The sequence below is a fragment of the Hypanus sabinus genome, chromosome 13 (genome assembly GCF_030144855.1).
Source record: "Hypanus sabinus isolate sHypSab1 chromosome 13, sHypSab1.hap1, whole genome shotgun sequence".
Lineage (NCBI taxonomy): Eukaryota > Metazoa > Chordata > Chondrichthyes > Myliobatiformes > Dasyatidae > Hypanus > Hypanus sabinus.
Window position 1 is genome coordinate 46,915,111 of NC_082718.1, and position 20,890 is coordinate 46,936,000.

Below are 20,890 nucleotides of genomic sequence, written 5' to 3' on the forward strand. Positions count from 1 at the left end.
TTGAATCCTTCCTTCTCCGGGGGATGAATTGATTTTGCATCTTGTGCATTATTCCCAAGAATACCTGCCATTGCTGTTCCACTGTCTTTTCTGCTAGGATATCCGTCTAGTTAACTTTGGCCAGCTCCTCCCTCATGGCTCCATAGTCTCCTTTGTTCAACTGCAACACTGACACCTTCGATCTTCCCTTATCCTTCTCAAATTGCAGATAAAAACTTATCATATTATGGTCACTACCTCCTAATGGCTCCTTTACTTCAAGATCGCTTATCAAATCCTGTTAGAATGAAGTTAGAGTCCGCTATGTGGAGCCTGGGCTCAGAGTGCAGTAAGTGCTATTGATGCAAATTATAATTAAGCAAAACCTTGGTAATTCGTTGTCTGGTTCAACTATTAAAAAAACCCCAATGGTTTGGCATCTGGCTTACCTGTCGTGTTTGACAAGCTCACTACAGCATAGATTTCTGACCTTTCTTTAAACTTTGGATTCACCAGAAAATGTATTATAATGCTGCATAATGTATTTTTAAAGTGGATTGTAAGTTTATTGATGTTAAATAGTCCAGAAAATCTGCCGGTTGGGCATTAGCAAAGTCCTGAGAGTGTTAGATTATTTGGATTTCACCTCAGTGAGTCAATAGCCACAAGCACCAAGAAGCACAGTTCCATTATAGCCCTGCTGTGTAGCAAAAGTACTGAGCAGGGATAAACATTAGGGAAACTGGAAGTATCTAATAGTAGGATGGGCATGTTAAGGCAGATGTTTATGCATATTGCTAGCAATAACATTGAAAACTTCACATGGGCATAGTTCCATAACCATTCTGTTCCCATTCTCATCCTTGAGGGTATGAGTGTATAATTCCAAAGTTCAATGTGAAGGTAACTTACTCTTTCTAACGACATGGTTGAATCAAATTCAGCTCTTTTTTGAGTGTTAGAATTACCTGCTCTGTTTTCTTTTCCATAGTTAATAATTTCACAGGTTGTGGTTGCCAGATTTCATTCTCCATTCTCACATGAGAAAATGGCATTTGGAATTTTCACATCCAATGTTGAGATGTTTAGAAAATCATTTCAAATGCAATAACATTTCTGTCATCTATTTCTTTTAACACAGTTCAGAAAACACTAGAGGACGTGTTTATTTTAAGCACATTTATTTCCAATTTTTAAAACACTTTATTCAGTTCCTAGGTCCACGCATATTCTAGTATTTAATCCATTTTTCTCTGCAGAGAATAATGATGTACTTAGCAAGTCTACCTTTTCCTCCTTATTTGATGTAATCTCATCCAGTAGATCATATTTCCCCATTACCAAACAGTTACTCTTTAAAACGAAGTGTTGTATTTAGCATTGATATACCTTGTAATGTATATGTATATTTTCATATTCTGTTCTTGCATGTTTTGTTACTTTCTTTGTACACCTTTATTGTTCTTTTTATAGCTTTCCCAATCTGCTGGATTTCCACTTTTCATTGCATTTGTGTAAGTCTTTTCTTTTAGCTTGATACTTTATCTTCCATCATGTAACTTCACTTAAACATCACAATAAGACATTTTCTGGGACTTAGTATTATTCTGTTACAAAACACATTTGATCACTGAAGCATATGCGTGACCTCATGTGAGTGAAGAATGACTTTCAGACTTAGTAGGCTACTTGTGTCAGCAACTTGTATGTACAAATACTTGTGTGATTGACTAAAGTTCTTACACGTTGCAAGAGTTTTTAACAGCCTACAGGAACTGATATAGCAATTAGATTTAATCCGGTTCATAAACTGGTTCTTTTGAGTTGGAAATGTTCAATAATCTACAATGTATGATTACATTCTTTAAGAGTGTTAAACCTATCTAAGATGAAAATTAATCTTTGTGCACTACATGCACCTTTTGAAGTTTCTGATCAATTTTTGAACCACTGATCCAGATGGTGTAAGTTGGACTGTAGCCCAGTTGATGGAAGGCTAATCACTCACATGTCTTGTAACCACTGATATATCCTGCTAAGCTGATCAGTGGGAGCATATGCATGACTTAATTGGTTTCAGTGTATTATAACTCCATTAATAATTGAGTAAACTGAGTTACAAAATATGTAGCTTATAAATAAGATTATTTTTAATCTGTGATTCATACAGTTTAACTTGGTATAGATAAAATCTTCACCAGTTTTGAATACTAAAATCAGGACATCCTCCTTTGCATTTATAAACATTCTAATTGAGATAATTAGCAAACTAATGCAATTGGCACTTATTTCTTCTAGGTGCTAAATCCAAAGAAGAAAGCAAAAAAGAAAAAATACATTAATTCTGGAACAGTAAGTATTAGTGTTTTAAATTGATTTATGAGATTATTGAATTAACTCTGTTTGAGTTGACTGTAGCTACTTCAGAATAACTATTTCAACATTTTCACTCTGTTATGAATAATATTTTGAACTTTGAACTTACAATTTTTTATTTGCCTCTTTTGATTTGAAGTGTTTTGCTGCAGGTATAGTATATTGATGCAGTTTGAGTTAATGCATGAGTGTGTGTGCATTTGAAAAATAATTTCAAACTTGATTTGAATTTCTTCTTTAAAATTTAGTGCTTACACCCTTTTAACTTCATTCTTGCTTGCTTTCTGCAGTGGAATATTTTTAACACCAAATTTGATTTGTTTAGTATCGTGACAGTAATGACTTCCAAAAAACAGTCTTTGTGAAGTCAAATCCTCTGAAATTCTGATCTATGGACCATAATTTTAAGACGGGCTATTTTAATAATAAATTCCTTTATGACCTCAAGTTTCTTTGTAAAATAAAGCATTGTAAAACACATTAATTTACATTTGCAGTAACAAGTTTGTGTGTTGAAGTACCCAGGACTTACCATAATGTTTATTTCAAGGAAGTTAATAAAATGCTTTTATGCCTGTAGATTACTTGAATGGGAACCTTACCAAAGGGTAAATATTCAAATTTTGAATTCCTGGTGAAGGATCTTCATGAGGAACTGAGGATGATTTTTCAATCATTACATGTACAAGTCAGAAATGAGCTGTGTCTGTACTAATTTTTCAGTATGTGATTGCAGGAGGTTAGTTAATGGAAACTGACAAACACTTTGATTCACGCTTAATGGTTATTACAGTCTGTGGGAAATTAACAACCAGATCTCCATCCTTCCATTGCTGATGTAAATTCAGTTCCTTTTAAGGTTCGCATATACTGTATTTATCATTAAGTGTGTCCACCTAAAAAATAAGCTTTTATTTCTTAGATGTAATTTCCCAAAAAGGACCACATTCTGTCAGAACCTTTAAATGGTGATGTACAAAAGGATCTTGTTCTAAGTCCATAAATCTCTGAAAGGGGCTCACAGGTCAATTGGGTGGTTTAAAAAGGCATATGACCTACTTAAACACAAGACTCTGCAGATGCTAGAAATCCAGAGTAGCACACATAAAATGCTTGAGAATCTCAGCAGGTGTCGGCCCAAAATGTCGACTGTTTATTCTTCTTTTTATAGATGCTGCCTGACCTGCTGAGTTCTTCTAGCATTTTGTCTATGGCATGCTTGCCTTGATTAGTTGAGGCACTGTGTACAAGAGTCAGAAAGAGGTGTTGCAGCTTTCTCAATCAATCGTTAGGCTGCATGTGGAGTATTGCATTCAATTCCAGTTGCCCTATTTTTGGAAGGGTATGGAAGCTAAAAACAAGGCTTAACAGAGCAAAGGGTAGAAATGCGTAATCATCGATGGTGTACATTTAAGGTAAGGGGGTCCGAGGAGATGGGTGGGACTGGCTCTTTACACCAAAGATGATCGATGCCAGAGGTGATGGTGGAGGCAGAGGCAGGTATGATAAACAAGTGGATATATGGAGAGGTATAGAAGATCACATGCAAGGGATTAGGTGTCAGTTGCCTAATTAGTTTAGCACAGCATGGTGCGCCGAAGGACCTGTAGTATTGCAGTATTGTTCTATCTATTCCTATGTAACTAGGTCTGTTACAAAAGTAATCAGCCAAGTTAGAAAAACATAATCTTCTTTTCCAGTGTGTGTTTCAAGCTCCCAAATGACACCCCTTGTTCAATGTAACATCTCTAATGATGTCTTTGAGTACCTCGGTTCTCTCTGAGCTCAGACTAATTGACTAGTACTGCAGTATTCCCCTTTTTGAAGAACTGGCTGTTGCCCATGCAGCAGGTTCCCCCTCTCCACGTCACTGATGTAGTACAAGGGAAGGGCAAGCGCCAATACAGCTCGGCACCAGTGTCTTTGCAGAGGTTGCCAGAGAGGCTCTGGATTTCTTCCTCAGGGTTTACTCTTGAAGCCTTTCACATGGGTGGGTATAGCTGCAAAGCAGCGGAGGTTTAAAATCACAGTCTTCCTTCTCCATAAAAGTCTTAGGCACATATATATAACTAGGATGCCTAAGACTTTTGCGTAGTACTGTATATTGGTTAAAATAGGAAGGAGGTAGGGAAACAAATAAGAGTACTTAACTTTGTATTAACTCAGTAGTATTGTGTTATTTGGTAACTTACTGCCCATTACACCTGCTGGTATTTAGGACATCAATGAAGGGACTCAATCTCTGTCTGTCCTGCGTGACTCAAACATAGAAGGATTCTTCATTGCTGTTTCCGAAACAATTTTGTTTGACCAGTCAGCGTTGTTAACCCTGAGCTGAACCCCCCAAACCTGGAGTTTGGCCTTAGTCTCTTAGTCTGGCTTCTACACTTGGCCAACGCGTGTTGGTGTGTGGCCAAGTGGTAAAGGCTTTGGGCTAGCGATCTGAAGGTCGTTAATTTGAGCCTCAGCTGAAGCAACGTGTGTGTCCTTGAGCAAGGCACTTAACCACACACTGCTCCTGCATGTTTATAGCCCAGTGGCGGCGGTTGGTGCCATATGGACTAGACAAGACAAGACCTGACTGGCATGGGTGACCCTCCCAAGAGCCAAAGCATAAAGCCCTAACTCCAGTCAACATAGCTCTCTGGGTCATTGAGGCATGCGAACCTTGAAACCAGGACATGATTGTGGAGCTCTTGGAGGTATTTGATAACTGGAAAGACATAATATACAGTACTGAGCAAAAGTCTTAGACATCCTAGCTACTTATACATGCCTAAGACTTTTGCACAGTACTGTATGTCTTGATAAAAAATACAGGAAATGCAGAAATCAATCATTCTATCCACAAAGCACATCCTTAAAGTCAGAAGTCCATCCAAGAAGAGGTCCGAAGCTTAGCACTCTGCAGTGACCCGTGTTGAATTTCAGTGGAGTTATGGAGTTTGACATTTAAATTAAGCTTTGACTGTTGCTGATGTGCAGCTCCTGTGGATAAATTATACATGTGTGAGTCAGAGATGCATCATTGCCATTTGAAATTGCTGTTTTCACCCTGCTTGCATGAAATATATTTACACAGAGTGTGTTACAACAGCCTTTGTCAAGCGATGACCAGGCAGTCGGTGTGCAAAGTAACAACGGTGAGGGAAAGGGACAAGCCATTAATTTCTTTCTTTCTTTCTCTTTTATTTCCCATAATTCTCCACCTTCCCCCAGCCCATTTCCCTCCAGCCTATCACTTCCCAGCTCTCTACTTTATCCCTCCCTCCACTTCTTATCCCCCCTCAACCATCCCATGTTACTTCACTCCTGATGAAGGGTTTCGGCCCGAAACATCGTTATTACCTCCTCCCATAGATGCTGTCTGGCCTGCTGAGTTCTGCCAGCATTTTGTGTTTTTTATTTATTTCCAGCATCTGCAGATTCACTCGTGAAGCCATTAATGTATTTGAAGTCTGAGGTATTTTTTGAGCTAATCAATACTTCAATGATCCATCATGAAACGATGGCTGAAATGATGATTTCCCTGAATTTAGCCGTTTTGGACAGGGATAAGTTATTTCTACATTTTTCTGGAGTCTTCAGAGAATAATTGAAAATGAAATTCTTAAGGGAATTATCTTTGAATAATTATGTACGTGAAGCCCAATCTCTTGCAGTCTAAGATCAGAATAAGAATCACTGACATGTGCCGTGAAATTTGTTGGATTCTTTTCAGCTGCATTCTTCATTTCAACTCTTGAAATGCATGTACTTCTGTAAATTTACTATCTTCAATGACTAGGCAAGGTTTTACCATGTTTTATAAATTGTTCAGATTACCTATAAACTAATGACTGGTACATTATTTGAAAAGCTCATGAATATTTATTACTTTCAGCCTTTTCATCTACGTGTTGAAAAGCTGTGAGTTATCTGAAGTCAATTAAACACCCGATCTGGTTTTCCTGCTTTTCTTCATTGTTAGCGCTGTGTCACATTCTTCTCAAGACTTAGCCACTTACTTCAGGCTGACACTTCAGCGTATAACTGAGGGAGTTCTGGCTGTCAAAGATTCTATCTGGATGAGTGTTAGATGAAGAAGCATTGATAGTAGACTGCCACATTACTTATTTTGTGTACCGTGACTAACCTTGGAAGTGCTTAGCTGACGGCAAAGCATCTTAAGAATGTCCTGAGGTCATAAATGGCATCATTTAAGTGCAGGTTTTGTATTTCCTGCCTTCTTCTCTTTCTTTTCCATTGATTCAATTGTAAAAAATCAAATATGCAGTTACAAGGTTCCCAATGCATCATTCCCTGCTTCATGATACTGCTTCAGATCAGTTTAAACCTGATTAACACAAAGATGGAATACATTTTGGCCTGAAACTTTCCACGGAATAAGACAGCAGTTCCTTGTAGAGCCTTCCATTTCTGGGTTTAACCTTAACCAAGATGGAGTCTAGGTTAGATTTGGGCATATCAGTAGTGACTGTATTGATCTGGCATTCCAAATAAATTCCAGGTATTTGTAGTACTACACTAAGAACTCTCTCCTCTTAAGAGAACTCTGGTTTAATGAACAACTTCAAATACAGCCCATCTTAGAATAAAAGGAGTAAAATAAGGAATAGTGTATCTGAGACATCTTCAAGGAGTGATGCCTCAAAAAGCTGCTGCCCATCGTTAAGGACCCGCTCCATCGAGGACTACTTCTTCCTCTCTGAGGTCTGATTTCTGAATTAACGATGAACCCATGAACACCTCGTCACTGATTTTTAAATTTCTGTTTTGCACTACTTATTTAACATAACTTTTAATTCAGTTTTTTAAATATTATCATTGTACTGCTGCCGCAAAGTTAACAAAATTCACGACGTATGCCAGTGATATTAAATGTAATTCTGATTCAGATACTAATTCTGATTCTCTGCATTAATTTTATAATGAATGGTTTTGTATTATTTCTGTATTGTTTAAGAACTGCACATAACATTTCCTGCTTAAATTGTTGCCATACTTCTTTGATTTTGCTGATGTTTTCTGTGTGTATTTTAATGGTTCCTTCTGAAGCAAGACAAGTGAATCTCATTTTTTTTGTCTCCAGGTTACATTGCTTTCCTTTGTAGTTGAAACTGAGAGCACTTTCCTTGATTACATCAGAGGAGGGTGAGTGCTTAAGTGTTTTCTGTTTAGATTTTGTGTAAAGCACACATCCTAAATGTGAAACAGTTTAAATTAAGGCAGCAGCTTAATGTTTAAATCACGATAATCCATGAATGTCAGATTATTGTCAGTATTAGTCAGGAAGGAGGGGTCAAGCAAATACAAATCTAACCAATCGATTCTACAGAAAGTAAAAGTTTGCTGGCTATGTTAATCTGTTCTATGTAGCTGTGAATTTCTTTAAATCCAACTTTAAACTTACGTAATTTATGCAGACCTTCCACACTTTCAGCAGTTTGAGTTTAAGGTTTTTAAAGCAATTTGTCACTCTAGTATTCATCAGGAGGATCTGGGTCCTAAATCAACACCATTCAACATCACATGTTTGATTTCAAAATATTATTTTGTTGAACAATTAATGATTGAATTTAAATTGCCTGGAATGATTGAAGCAATTTTTCTCAGTAGAAATGCTCATATGTCCCATTCAATAAAAATGGTGACTATAATATGTTTTCAGATTTGACAACTGGAATTATACTTAGACAGCATAGAAAGGGCACTTTGACTTTTCAAATGATTCAAAGCATACTTATTATCAAGGAATGTATAAATCATACAACCCTAAGATTCATCTGCATTCATCCCATCCGTTCTACCGATTTTATATGCTAACCCCATTTATTCACCTTATGATGTTTTATTGGCCATTCTGGATCTCTGTGGCTTCCCTGTCAGAATGAAAGAAACATTATCATTCTACAGCTGTAGAATAGGTTCACTATATTAGTTGCAAAGCCTGATTTGCATCCTATTATTAGCTCAGTTGGTAACTGAGATACAGCAATACAATAAAATCCTCCGTTACACTTTGAGCAGTTTTGGACTGAGTCAGTTGAGCATGAGGGAATTAAATATTTAGAGTAGTTTTCTATGACGAGCACAATGACTGGGGTTCAATCTCAACCTCTGGCGCTCTCTAAGTGGAATTTGCATTTTATTCCTCAAACTGATTTGGTTTCCTTCGAATGCTCAGTTTCTTCCAGCATATGTAAAGGCACATATGTTATAGGATAATTGTAAGTTGGTACTAGGGCTATAGGTCAGAGGTAGAATCTGGGCAGAATTGACAGGAATGCAAGAGATGAGGTTACAGTGGAAAATTAGAGGACAATGGGTTTGCTTAATGAGCCACCATAGACCTGGGAGGACAAAATAATACTTCCATGTCAGAAAAAAATACGGAAATAGAATGAAAGTTTTTTTGGGTTTCAATCCAGAAATGTTATATTGTAGTAGCAGCTTTTCATGCAGTTGAATTTCCGAACTATAGTTTGTTAAAGAAAGCTCTTTGTGGGCACAGTTAATTTATAGTATCCAGACCCATTAATAATTCTTTTTATTTAGGTTTGTAGCTAGCATTGTGTTTCATGAAAAAAAGCTTTCAAAGCGGTATTCAGCATGAAGGAGGGGGCCCAATACATTGTTCTATAAAATTCAGGGAAGAGATGCCTCATTCAATAGGCCTGTCTTCCAGTTGCATGGTTGCAGTTTACACAATCTATCAAAACTACTCCCTAGTCATCATTTCAACCACTCAAAGTTTCTGTTTACAGTTATAACCAGTGGACTGACTTGTAGCTAGTGTGTGCCCTGTTCAGGGAATCAAAATCAGATTATTTGAATATTGTGCATGAAGTAAATAATTGTAGAGGATTGTGCATTCCTTGAAGTAGAAGTATTCATAAGGATTTGAATGAAATGAGGATTCTTCAAATGAGGCCACACTTGGAGTACTGTGTCCATTTCTGGTCACCTCAGTATAGGAAGGATGTGGAAGCATTGGAAAGGGTACAGAGGAGATTTATCAGGATGCTGCCTGGTTTGGAGAATATGGATTATGATCAGAGATTAAGGGAACAAGGGCTTTACTCTTTGAAGAGAAGGAGGATGAGAGGAGACATGATAGAGGTGTACAAGATATTAAGAGGAATAGACAGAGTGGACAGCCAGCGCCTCTTCCCCAGGGCACCACTGCTCAGTACAAGAGGACTGAGGTAAGGGGAGGGAAGTTCAAGGGGGATATTAGAGGAAGGTTTTTCACTTAGAGAGTGGTCGGTGCGTGGAATGCACTGCCTGAGTCAATGGTGGAGGCAGATACACTAGTGAAGTTTAAGAGACTACTAGACAGGTATATGGAGGAATTTAAGGTGGGGGGTTATATGGGAGGCAGGGTTTGCGGTTGGCACAACATTGTGGGCCGAAGGGCCTGTAATCTGCTGTAGTTTTCTATATTTATTATCCAAATAGTATCAGGATTAAAACATGAAATATTTCAGAATATACTACTGCAGAAAATTAAATTTTCTGCTGAAATTGTATGTTTCATAACCCTGAAGTGCACAGTTCTATCCCAGATCAAATTAACAGCACATTAGAAAGCAGTCAACCAAAATGCAATATCATGCCTTAATTAATGTTTAACATTGGCAAAATGAGAAAAGGCCATTTTAAGCAATTATATAGAGATTTTGCCTATTTGTGTAGCTCAAGAAATTATATTAATTAATTTAATTTATCCACTGGAAAGAGATTGTTGCAATTGAAAATATTTTTCTGAAGAAATATTGAAAAGATTTTGCTGAGTGGATGGAGGGGTAAACTGGATAACCTGTAAAATTAGCCATGAATTGTGATGGTGGTCCACTTTTGCCCAATGACGCTAACGCAGACAGCACACTGTTTTCATGTTGCCCAGTCATTTTAATGACCTCTGCATCAACTGGCTGTATGACCTGAGCCCAGAATCATCGGTGGTTAGTTTTACTGCACTTCTTAAAAGCCACCCTGGATCAGTGTGCCGAAGCCAATGTATGCAGTTACGTGCCTAGCGAAACTGATTTACAAAGTAAAATGTAGATGCATTTAGGGACTCAGTGAGGGCCGGTGGGGTGGGGGGTTGGGGTTGCGGAAGGATGACTGTATGCTGAGAGAATGGAAATCTGTATTTAATGATGTAAGTTCTCCTGTATCAATTAATTTATGCAAACATACCATTGCAATTTAAATATTTTTTGATATTTTTCACATTAACTGAAGGAGTATACAAGGACAGAACCGTGTAACGAAGATGAAGCAGGAACTGTGACAATACAAATGCAGAGTGAAACAAAAGAAAGATTTAAATTATGCCCATGAAGTATAACTGGTAAAATAAGACCATTTGTGTGTCTTGCAACTACATTCATGGATACCAAGCATATGTCCTCTGGGTTCAGTAAGCCAACACCAGCTCCCAAGATTATGGTGCCAGTAACACTTCTGATCTTGCAGATGTATAATTTGTGTTATTTGTGTATCAGAAAAGAAAGTCACATCCCTTCTGAGACTGAAATTTAAGCATTGTTACTTATACTCTGCTAAAAGTTTATAAGGTGATGAGAGGCATAGATAGAGTAGACAGCTGGTATCTTTTCTCAGGGTTGAAGAGGACATGAGAGTGGGTAAGTTCAAAGCAGATGTACAAGGCAATTTTTTTTTACATAGAGTGTGGTGAATGCTTGGACCGTGGTGTAGGCAGAGACAATTGGAGCATTTAAGAGGATATTTGATAGGCAAGTGAATGTGCAGGAAATGGAAGGATATGGATATTACGTCAGCAGAAAGGATTAGTTTAGTTGTCCATTTGATTACTAATTTAATTGGTTTGGCTCTACATTGTGGGCTGAAGGGTCTGTTCCTGTGCTGCTCTATGAATTTCAAACAATGACTCTTGGTTTGATAAAGAAACCTGCTTTTAGGAGCTCTTTTGTGACACTTTTATACACAGATCTTTGATGCCCATCAAATTATTCAGCCTCACTTTTCATTTCTCTATGTTGCCAAAAATCTTTTTTAAAAAATGTTAGATGCTCTGGATCTGCTCAGATTTTCCAGTCAGGTTTTTTTTTGTCTAAATGGAGTAGATTTTGCAACTGTCTGTGCCAGATGTGAATGCATAGAGCAGGTGTACAGAGTACAGGAAAATGGGACATGATTGCCTTAAGCATGTTTTCCAGGCAGTTGTCACTTCCTGTGAATGTCTGGTCAGCTGGATTTCATGTGCAAGGGTGCTCATGTAAATCTTCATCATGGGTGCACCCAGATTGCATTCTGAGACAGTACAAGTGCACTTCAAGAACTCGGGCTTATCTGACTCACATTCCCACTCTCCGCTTTGTCCAGGTGAAATTAAGGGCACTGAACCCGCGTACTCCTCTGAACTTGGAAAGGTGGAATGTCAAAGTCATACAGCATGGAGCAGGCCATTCGACCCGTCACATCCACGTTGACCAGTAGATGCCCATTGACAATAACCCCATCTCCCAGCACTTGACCCACAGCCTTCTATGCCAAAGCAATCCATTGGTCACCTCTTTAACGCTGTCAGCGACTCTACCTTCACACCTCTTTAGGGCAGTGTACGTACCACTCTCTGGGTGGTAACAAGACCCCTCATCCCTTCTGTATCTTCTGCTCTTTAACCTAAATCTGGATCAGAGTGAAACTTTATCTGTTTGCCACTTATCCACTAAATTTTCCTTTCCTGCTTATTTGTCTTAATATATTCAGAAGAACTTAGACTGTTATATTTATTGCAGTTAGTAAATTTTGTGTTATAATCCTTTTGTTATTTTTTTTCCTTGGTTGCTACTTCCTATTAGATCTGGCTACATAACAGACTGGGATAGGGGTGGCAAACTTCTTTGAGAGTGTGTGCCCAAATGGGATCTAATAAATTATCCTGTGTGCCATGGTCATTTTGAGTAGATAATCATTGATTAATGAATTAATTACAATAATTATGGACTTTTTAAGGAATCCTGTTGCTTGTTTACATGTATTTAGTGTCTTATTATTAATAAAAGTATAACTGATTGAAATAATTGGAAGAATTTAGAAAACTTGTTTTTTAACTTATTAACTTCTTAAAAGTCAATTGAAAAGTAAATAGTCTTAGGGGCGCTCAACGACATACAGTATTTGTCATTATTATCAGTGGATATCCAGTGTTCACTCACAAATGTCAGAAGGAAAAGTATAGTCACTGCCACCTGCCCTAACCATTTTCTGTCCAAATACTATGTGTACACTAGGTCTGCGAGGATTTCAAAATGTATCATGCAATCTCATGAGATCTCTCAGTCATCCAGCTGGTGCTAAGCCTGTGCGAGACATTTCATGTGAAAGTATCTCGTAGCTCTCACTACTTGATTTGGCACTAAAGAAAATCACTAGGTATCTTTTTATTATGTTTGGTGTTTAAAGAATCGAGTGGCGGCACTGCATGCCACCTGCCAAGGCAATGTTTTTGTGTGCCATCGTGAGCACATGTGAGCACTACCCCGAGACCAGGGCATGTATGATGTCTTGGAGTTGTGACGGGCTGGGCTTCAGATTGCTCAGTGGTGGAATAATGCAATCTCCAACCAAACTAAACGATGATTCATATACTATAAACTATAAACTCAGCCTTTTAAAAATTGCAAGAATAATGAATAAAAGTGTCACCCAAGACACTGAGAATTACTTAAATGGTTACCAGGATGGATACATACCTAGTTCTTACTAAAATGAGAGAAAATAAATGGTGTGGGACCCAATGTTTGCAAGAGCACAGTTAGATCGGGATTAACTTGCTTGGAGCAAAGAAGATTAAGAAAAGATTTAATTGGAGATTTACAAGCTGATGGAAAGGGTGGAATGCAGGGAGTGGTTTCATTAGCAGAGGATTTGAGGGCCAGAGGGTGCAGATTTAAAGTTTGGACAGAGGATGGAGATGAGGGTTTGCTTTTGTGATATTTCAATTGAAGAACTTTATGATTGACCGGGTGAGCAATAGAGTCAAACGATACAGAAGCAGGCTATTTGACCCACTGAGTCAGTGCCAATGATCGAGAACCCATTTCCCATAATCCTACACTAATTCCCATTTTACTCATCCCTTCCATTCCCAACAACTCCTCTTTAGCCTCCAATTCTCCCCCACCTTCTTCCACCCCTACCTCTCCCTGCTTCTATCATTCACGTACTTCAGGGCAATTTTCAGCAGTCTATTACCTTACTATTCAGAATGAGATTTAATATCACCAACATATGTCATGAAATTTGTTATCTTTGCAGCGGTAGCACAATGCAATACAGTGGCCTCATTTTTGGGAAACTGGGACACCAGTTCCTGTTGGATTTGGGTGTTTTTATGATCCAGAGGTTCGGAATTCAAGAATAAGGCAAAAGACTTGTTGCCTACGGCTGTTTTATTAAGGTTTACAAGAATAAAAGAGCAAACAAAAGAGAACAGAGAACAAGGAAGTTATAGTTGTCTTATTCAAAAATTTATCCCTGACTAAAAAGATGACAACATTCCAGTGATATCAAATAACCCATAAAATAGCCAGATTCAAGTGGTAGGACACCTGCTGCAGGAAAACTAAGAAGCTTCAAAAAAAATACAGAAGCAGCTCTACTATAATTACTGGAAAATTCACTGAACAATTACACACATACACTTAGAGACCACTTCGTTAGGTATTTCCTGCACCTACTAAAGTGCCCACTGAGTGTATGTTTATGGTCTTCTGCTGCTGAAGCCCATCCACGTTGAGGTTCAACGCATTGTACATTCAGAGATGCTCTTTGGCACACAACTGTTGAAACACGTGGTTTTTTGAGTTACTGTCACCTTCCTATCAGCTTCAACCAGTCTGGCCATTCTCCTTTGACCTCTCACATTCACAAGGCATTTTCACCTACAGAACTACAAGGAAAGTAACAATTCTACACCCTTATCCAACAAGAGGAAACCTACAGTTAGTATGTACATACTCCACACAGACAGCACAGGACCGAACTGTGAGATAGCAAGTGTACCAGCTACACTTTGGTCATACCTGAACCACCAAACACTCACAAATGTTTGCAGAGTTCATCATCTGAACTACGAGAGTCACCATCGATTATGATATTGGATTCTGTAACACTATGACATCACTCTTCTTCTCCATTTAAAAAAACTCTTCCCATTTCTATGCACTGGAAAAATTAACCATATCCACAGTGGGTTATCAAATAAATGGATTTCAGAGCTGGTTAAAACATAATTTAAGACTGGTATCAAGTAAAACATAATGTATTACATTATCAAGCCCTGATAATGGTAGGGTAGGGGGAACCTGTAGTGAATTCAGTATTAAAAGTGATGTAAAAGGAGTGAAATTAAATATGACAAGTATGTAAATGAGAAATACTAGAACTTGTGATTGATCTTTTTGAGCATTTGTAGCACTGGCAATCCAAAGCTAAGACTTTAATCAAAAAAATCAGGATGGTTCTTGTCAGTACTGCCTTCTCCACTCAGCTTTCAAGGTCTCTTAACACCCAAATCCTTGTTGGAAATAAAAACATACAGCACAATGTTGTAGTGGTTTGCTCAATGCTTTATAGTACAGGCGCCCCGGGTTCAATTCCCGTTGCTGCCATATTCTTCCCGTGACACTGTCGGTTTCCTCTGGGTGCTCTGGTTTCCTCTCACAGTTGCAAGGAGTCCTGGTTGGTAGGTTAATTTGTCATTGTAAATTAGGCTTGGATTATATAAGGGGAATGCTGGGCGGCGCAGCTCAAAGACCTGAAAGGGCCTACTCCCTGCTGTAGCTCAATGAATAAATAAAAAATATGAAGATTAAACCTTTCTTTAAGCAGAGACGATTGTAAAAAAGATATCAAACAGAAACAACTTACTGTGTATCTTTTGAATATAAAATCTGTAAGGGAATTTTGCAACTTGCTGTGACATTGCTTCATAAGAGTTATTATGGAATCTGAACATAAAAGCATTTAATAATTTATAAAACTAATTGATGTTGCTTGAACTGCTGTAAGTTGTAACTTTGTGATGATAGTGTAACCAGCGAATACTTGCCCCACAGGTTTCATTCGGAAAAGCAGGGGATTAAAATTATCCATAAAATATTCATGTTTATGGAAAAAAGAATATTATTCACATATTACGATATCTGATTTTGCTGTTTTGTTGTTCTTCTACTATGACCCATGTGCTAACACTAATAACATAAGGGATTTGGACTCTGTAATATGGCATTTTTCTGTTTGCCCTGCAGGTAACTTCAAGGAACTCAGACATAATGCTTAAATATCAAATGGTTTTAGCACAAGCTGGCCAGAAACCAGCACTGAAGTACCTACACGTAAGGGGCAGCAATAGCAGAAAGCACAAATGAGTTTTTGGACATTAAGATACTCTTTTTCAAACAATATTAAGTTTCTGGGGTGTGTATAAGACAATATTCTCTCATGAAGGTTTAACATGGAGAAATTGGAATATCTATGATTAAATTACAAATGGGCTGATGGCCTATTATACAATGCCTGTGATTTTACTTTCTATTAACAATCCCAGAAAGGAAAAATTGAGCATAGTTTGAATCAAGCCGGTGATTATTTTGTACATTTGCATGGTATGCACTGCCAGCGAAGGTGGTAAAGGCCGACGCAATAGGGTCTTTTAAGAGACTCTTAGATAGGTACATGGGACTTAGAAAAATAGAGGGCTATGCGCTAGGGTAATTCTAGGCAGCTTCTAGGAGTAGGTTACTTGGTCGGCACAACATTGTGGGTCGAACGGCCTGTAATATGTTGTAGATTTCTACATTCTATGTATCTGGATTTGTTTATTTTCACTATCCATTGGACTTGCTATGTTGATTTTAGGGATTTCTTCTACCTTCCATGGGAAATTCAGCCATTTTTTACCCCAATGTTTCATGCAATAGTTTTCTTATATTTTCTGGCCCACTTTCAGGTGCAGGGGTTGAAAGTTTCAGCTTTCCATGTGTTGTTAGTGAGCTTCCCAGAGTGTGATGCAGAGGATGGCTGTAGCATGCACTGAAGACCACGTGCTCTGTACTGAGCTAAATTTTCTGAGAATACATGAAAAATGTTTTAAGTATGCCTTTAAGTCAATTATTTACAAAAGTATTCAAGATTTTTCCCCAAGTAATATCAAGCTAAGTGTTGGTGTTGCCATTCTAAAGGAAAATAGTTTAGATTAACTCACACAAAATGCTGGTGGAACGCAGCAGGCCAGGCAGCATCTGTAGGGAGGAGCGCTGTCGACGTTTCGGGCCGAGACCCTTCGTCAGGACTAACTGAAAGGAAAGATACTAAGAGATTTGAAAGTAGGAGGGGGAGGGGAACATGCAAAATGATAGGAGAAGACCAGAGGGGGTGGGATGAAGCTGAGAGCCAGAAAGGTGATTGGCAAAAGTGATACAGAGCTGGAGAAGGGAAAGGATAATGGGACGGGAGGACTAGGGAGAAAGAAAGGAGGAGGGGAGCACCAGAGGGAGAAGAAGAACAGGCAGAGTAATGGGCAAGGAGAGAAAGGAAAAAAGGGAGGGGGGGAAACCAAAACAAAAAAGAAACTAAATATGTCAGGGATGGGGTAAGAAGGGGAGGAGGGGCATTAACGGAAGTTAGAGAAGTCAATGTTCATGCCATCAGGTTGGAGGAACAACACCTTTATATACCAGCTGGGTAGCCTCCAACCTGATGGCATCTCAGGCAGTTTCCCATAATATAGAAGATGCCATCAGCTCACTGAGTCTTTGCTAGTTCCTTGGTGAAGAATCATTTCCATTCACCGATATACAACTTAAGATGAAATTTAGACCATGCTCATTTTAATATTTTCAGATATCTCAATAAAATCTGATGAAACTAACTATCACCTTGTGAAGGAGAGCAGGGAAGACCAACAAAAGGAAGCAGAGGCTATAATTGTTCATTTGGATGGGATAGTTCTGCTGCACAGTTTTCTAGAGCAACAAACACATTCACTTTTCTTCATCCTTTAGTATCTTCTTAAAAATCAGAAGTAGGAACATAAAGAGTACTGGACATGCCAAAGAGGGACCAAGTTCCTGTCTAATAATTGTGGTAGCCAGGTGTTTTGCTCAGAATTAGGAAGGAGCCTCCTGAACATTTTGACTTTACAGCATGGTAAGAGGTTCCCATTAAAACAGGAGTTCCTAATTTGGACCATGGACCCCTTGCTTGATGGTATTGATCCATGGCCTAAAAGTGGTAGGGACCCCCTGCATTAAAACAATCTTCAACTTCACAGGGGAATTCAGATGAAGAGCAAAATAATAATCAATAGTTACCACATCAAGCAACAGCACTGAAGGGGACAACAGCTTTAATAATGTGGGTCTTTGGTTTCATTCTTAATCCTTCTGACATTTTACTTTCAAATGATTTTGGAGGCCTTTCAGTCCCAAGTCCTAACTCTCTGCACTTATTTTTCTGATTTTTCTTTCTCCATTATTTACAGCTCTCCTATTGTTACTCTTTTTTTTACCTTAAAGCAGCAAAAAATTAGTAGTTTCAAATTAGGGAGAAGATTGAGATGGTAACATTGATCGATGGTGTTCTTAAAGGTGGTGAGGTATTTTGAGACAGGAAAAGAGATCAATAGATGGAATGGAATATTTAGGTGAGATGTATAATGATTGTGTCACTTCTCACAGTGTTGAGATAACTGCCTCCTATAATGTTGCTACACGACAAATAATCAAGATTCTGACTAGCAAAGAGGTCATTTGCAATTCTTGGCTCTCAATTGAGAAGAACTTCTGGATTGGACAAGCTTGTTCATAACTTGTCAAAATTAAATGTACTTCGATAATGAATTTACTTTGAATGTTGAACCTTGAACTTTAAATCAGTGGCAAAAGAATCAAATGGCTCATTAAAGGACGTGTTAGTGAGTCAGTAACAAGGAGTTTTGTCACAAGATAAAGATTGTGGGATCATGTTTTCTGGATACTTGTGAGCAATGCAAGTGAAATAGATGACTCCAACTGACTTGATTCAAGTTCATTACCTGTTTTTGTATGAAATAATATGAAACAGGTTGCTTATTATTGTGTAAGTGCCACAATATAATGTGTGCATGTTTTTAAAATGTGATGATATCTAAAAAGTGCAAGGGATAAATTTTGTTCTATCACAATTTGCTTTATTAAAGTGGATAAGGGAATTTATAATACAATAAGCTTATTGGGCAATTTTGGTCAAATAATTTTAAGTGATGTTTTGTCTTCTAGGACACAAATCAATTTCACAGTGGCCATTGATTTTACAGCATCGAATGGTAGGTGGAATGAAATCTTTTTTTTTAAATCAGTTCGTTACTTATTAAACATAATTATTCTTTGACAGTACTGATGATTTACATATGTAACATAGAATAATAGAAGTTAATGTTTATCAGTAACATCTTACAAAATTAAATGAGCAGACTGGTACCAAGAAAGGTAACTTTTCATGATGGCAGCAATTTGCAGTAATGAGACTTTTCAATTTGAAGAGTTTTGGCGGGAAGTATTCCATACCTTCTCACAACATTTTAGGGTCCAATTTGACCCAAATCCCCTTACTGCCTTGTTTGGTATTATTGCAGATGAAGATCTAACTTTAAATACTAACCTACAGGTTTTAGTTTTTAACTCTCTTTAAGCAAGGACAGCAATCTTGCCTAAATGGAAGGAGTCTACCCCTCCTACACATCTTCAATGGCTACGTGATATCATGTCTTATTTAAATTTAGAAAAGATCCGCTGCTTAGTCTTAAATTCAAAACAATTTTTTAATGATATCTGAGGACTTTTCCTAAATTACTTTTCCAATTTATTAAGTTTAACAGTGCACAGACTTTTATGTATATTTTTATCTTCTCTTCTTAAACAAATATGTTTTCTTTTCTAATTTATCCATTATCATCCATCAGCTTTTTTCTTTGGTAGTTGGTAGGGGGTTGACTTTTTTATATAAAAAATTTATTTTATGATGTATGACCTATCTTTAAATTTTTGATTACAGAGTGGTATACCTCTATGTGTTATGCTATAACATTTTGATCAATTTTATCACAATATATGAATGTACACAAGTTATGTTGAGATGTATCTATGTGTTACACTCTGTAAATCTTGTTTTTTTTTCTTCTGAATAAAAAATATTGTAAAAAGAAAAAGAGACTTTTCAATTTGAAGACAGCTGATTCTTGAACTATTCCTAACATGTGAAAATAGAATTATCACCTGGTAGATGGTAGCCTATAAAGGATTACTTTGGTGGAGAACAGAGGGATGAGGAGTTTGGGGAGGACAGTGTGCTGGGCATGAGGATCAACAGTGGTATAACAACAGGCAAGGAGATGGGTGAGTTTAGTGAGCTAGTCGTCAAATTTGACGGCTGCTGGAAGGGAGCATCTTAGCAACTACCAGGAAATTGTATCATGTTTGCAGGAATATCTGTATTGTTTACCCACCAGCTTCATTTGATCGAATTGGTCTTGTAATAACCGCTGCTCTTTCTTAATTGACGCACCACTGGCACCTAGTGAATTTCGCATAAATGAGTGTCCTGGCAAGTTAAACATCACTTAAGTGGCTTGCGCATTGGTGAGCCACATCAAGGAGATCCCTGATCAAACCTTTATTAGAGTCCCCATCTGGAAGCTGAAAAGCAAGTGATAATGCAGACCACCAGTCTGATCAGTCATCTAGCCTTCTGGGACATTTCAGATGTCTGCCATCACTTGCAGTAGTGGTCTGAGCTTCCTTCTGCACTCCTTTGACTGCCTCTCTCCTTTCACCCACTGCATTTCCGACTACAAAGCTGCTGATCCTCTTTCTCCTCATTATCCGCTGCTGGTAATGTGGATAAGACCTAATTGCACTTTGAGGCCTGGCTCTTCTGGTTTTAAATAGAAGATATTCTCGCCATACCTTTGTGATTATCTTTTCACACTGGTCTGGGTCATAAGCTTCCGTAAAAGTTTTGTCTTTGATAAGTTCCTGAGTTGCAGTTTATTATTTCTGCACTGTCCTTCGCAGCTTGAGAGCTGCTTCTATAGAATCCAGCAATCCAACCTACTTCCTCATTTGGTTTCTGTAGTGACACTCAGTCAGGTGAGCAGCAGAATCAAATAAGTGCCATTAATTATTTTTCATATGATTTATATGTTTAATTCCATAATGTTTGGAGGATTTATTTAGTAAATAGCAGAAATAACTCAATTAATAGTGTTATCAGAATTAAAGTCGGAGTATATTGTATTGGTATTAACCTCACTGATAGCATCCAAGACCATGAGTGTTGCTTTCTGTTATCTGTTGTCTTGCATCGCCTGCATAGTCCTAACCTTGGCATTCCGTATTGATCTCATTATTTAATGGATTCCTTCTATTGTTACACTTCTGATTTGCCTATTCTTTTCAGAATAAGTTTCAGATTGAGAAGAGGAACAGAAAAGGAGATA

General features: G+C 37.9%; 1 protein-coding gene across 3 annotated transcripts in view; it reads left to right on the forward strand.

Moving 5' to 3' along the window:
- LOC132403834 (copine-8) overlaps positions 1–20,890 on the forward strand; it is a 336,023-nt gene that overhangs the window by 261,947 nt on the left and 53,186 nt on the right. For all 3 annotated transcript variants that reach the window (XR_009515366.1, XM_059987560.1, XM_059987561.1), the window contains 3 exons: positions 2,278–2,331; positions 7,448–7,509; positions 18,672–18,718. Coding sequence is in view for 2 of the 3 variants with exons in the window: in XM_059987560.1 (XP_059843543.1) it covers positions 2,278–2,331; positions 7,448–7,509; positions 18,672–18,718 (163 nt within the window). In the remaining variant the exon portion in view is untranslated. The remainder of the gene's footprint in view (positions 1–2,277; positions 2,332–7,447; positions 7,510–18,671; positions 18,719–20,890) is intronic.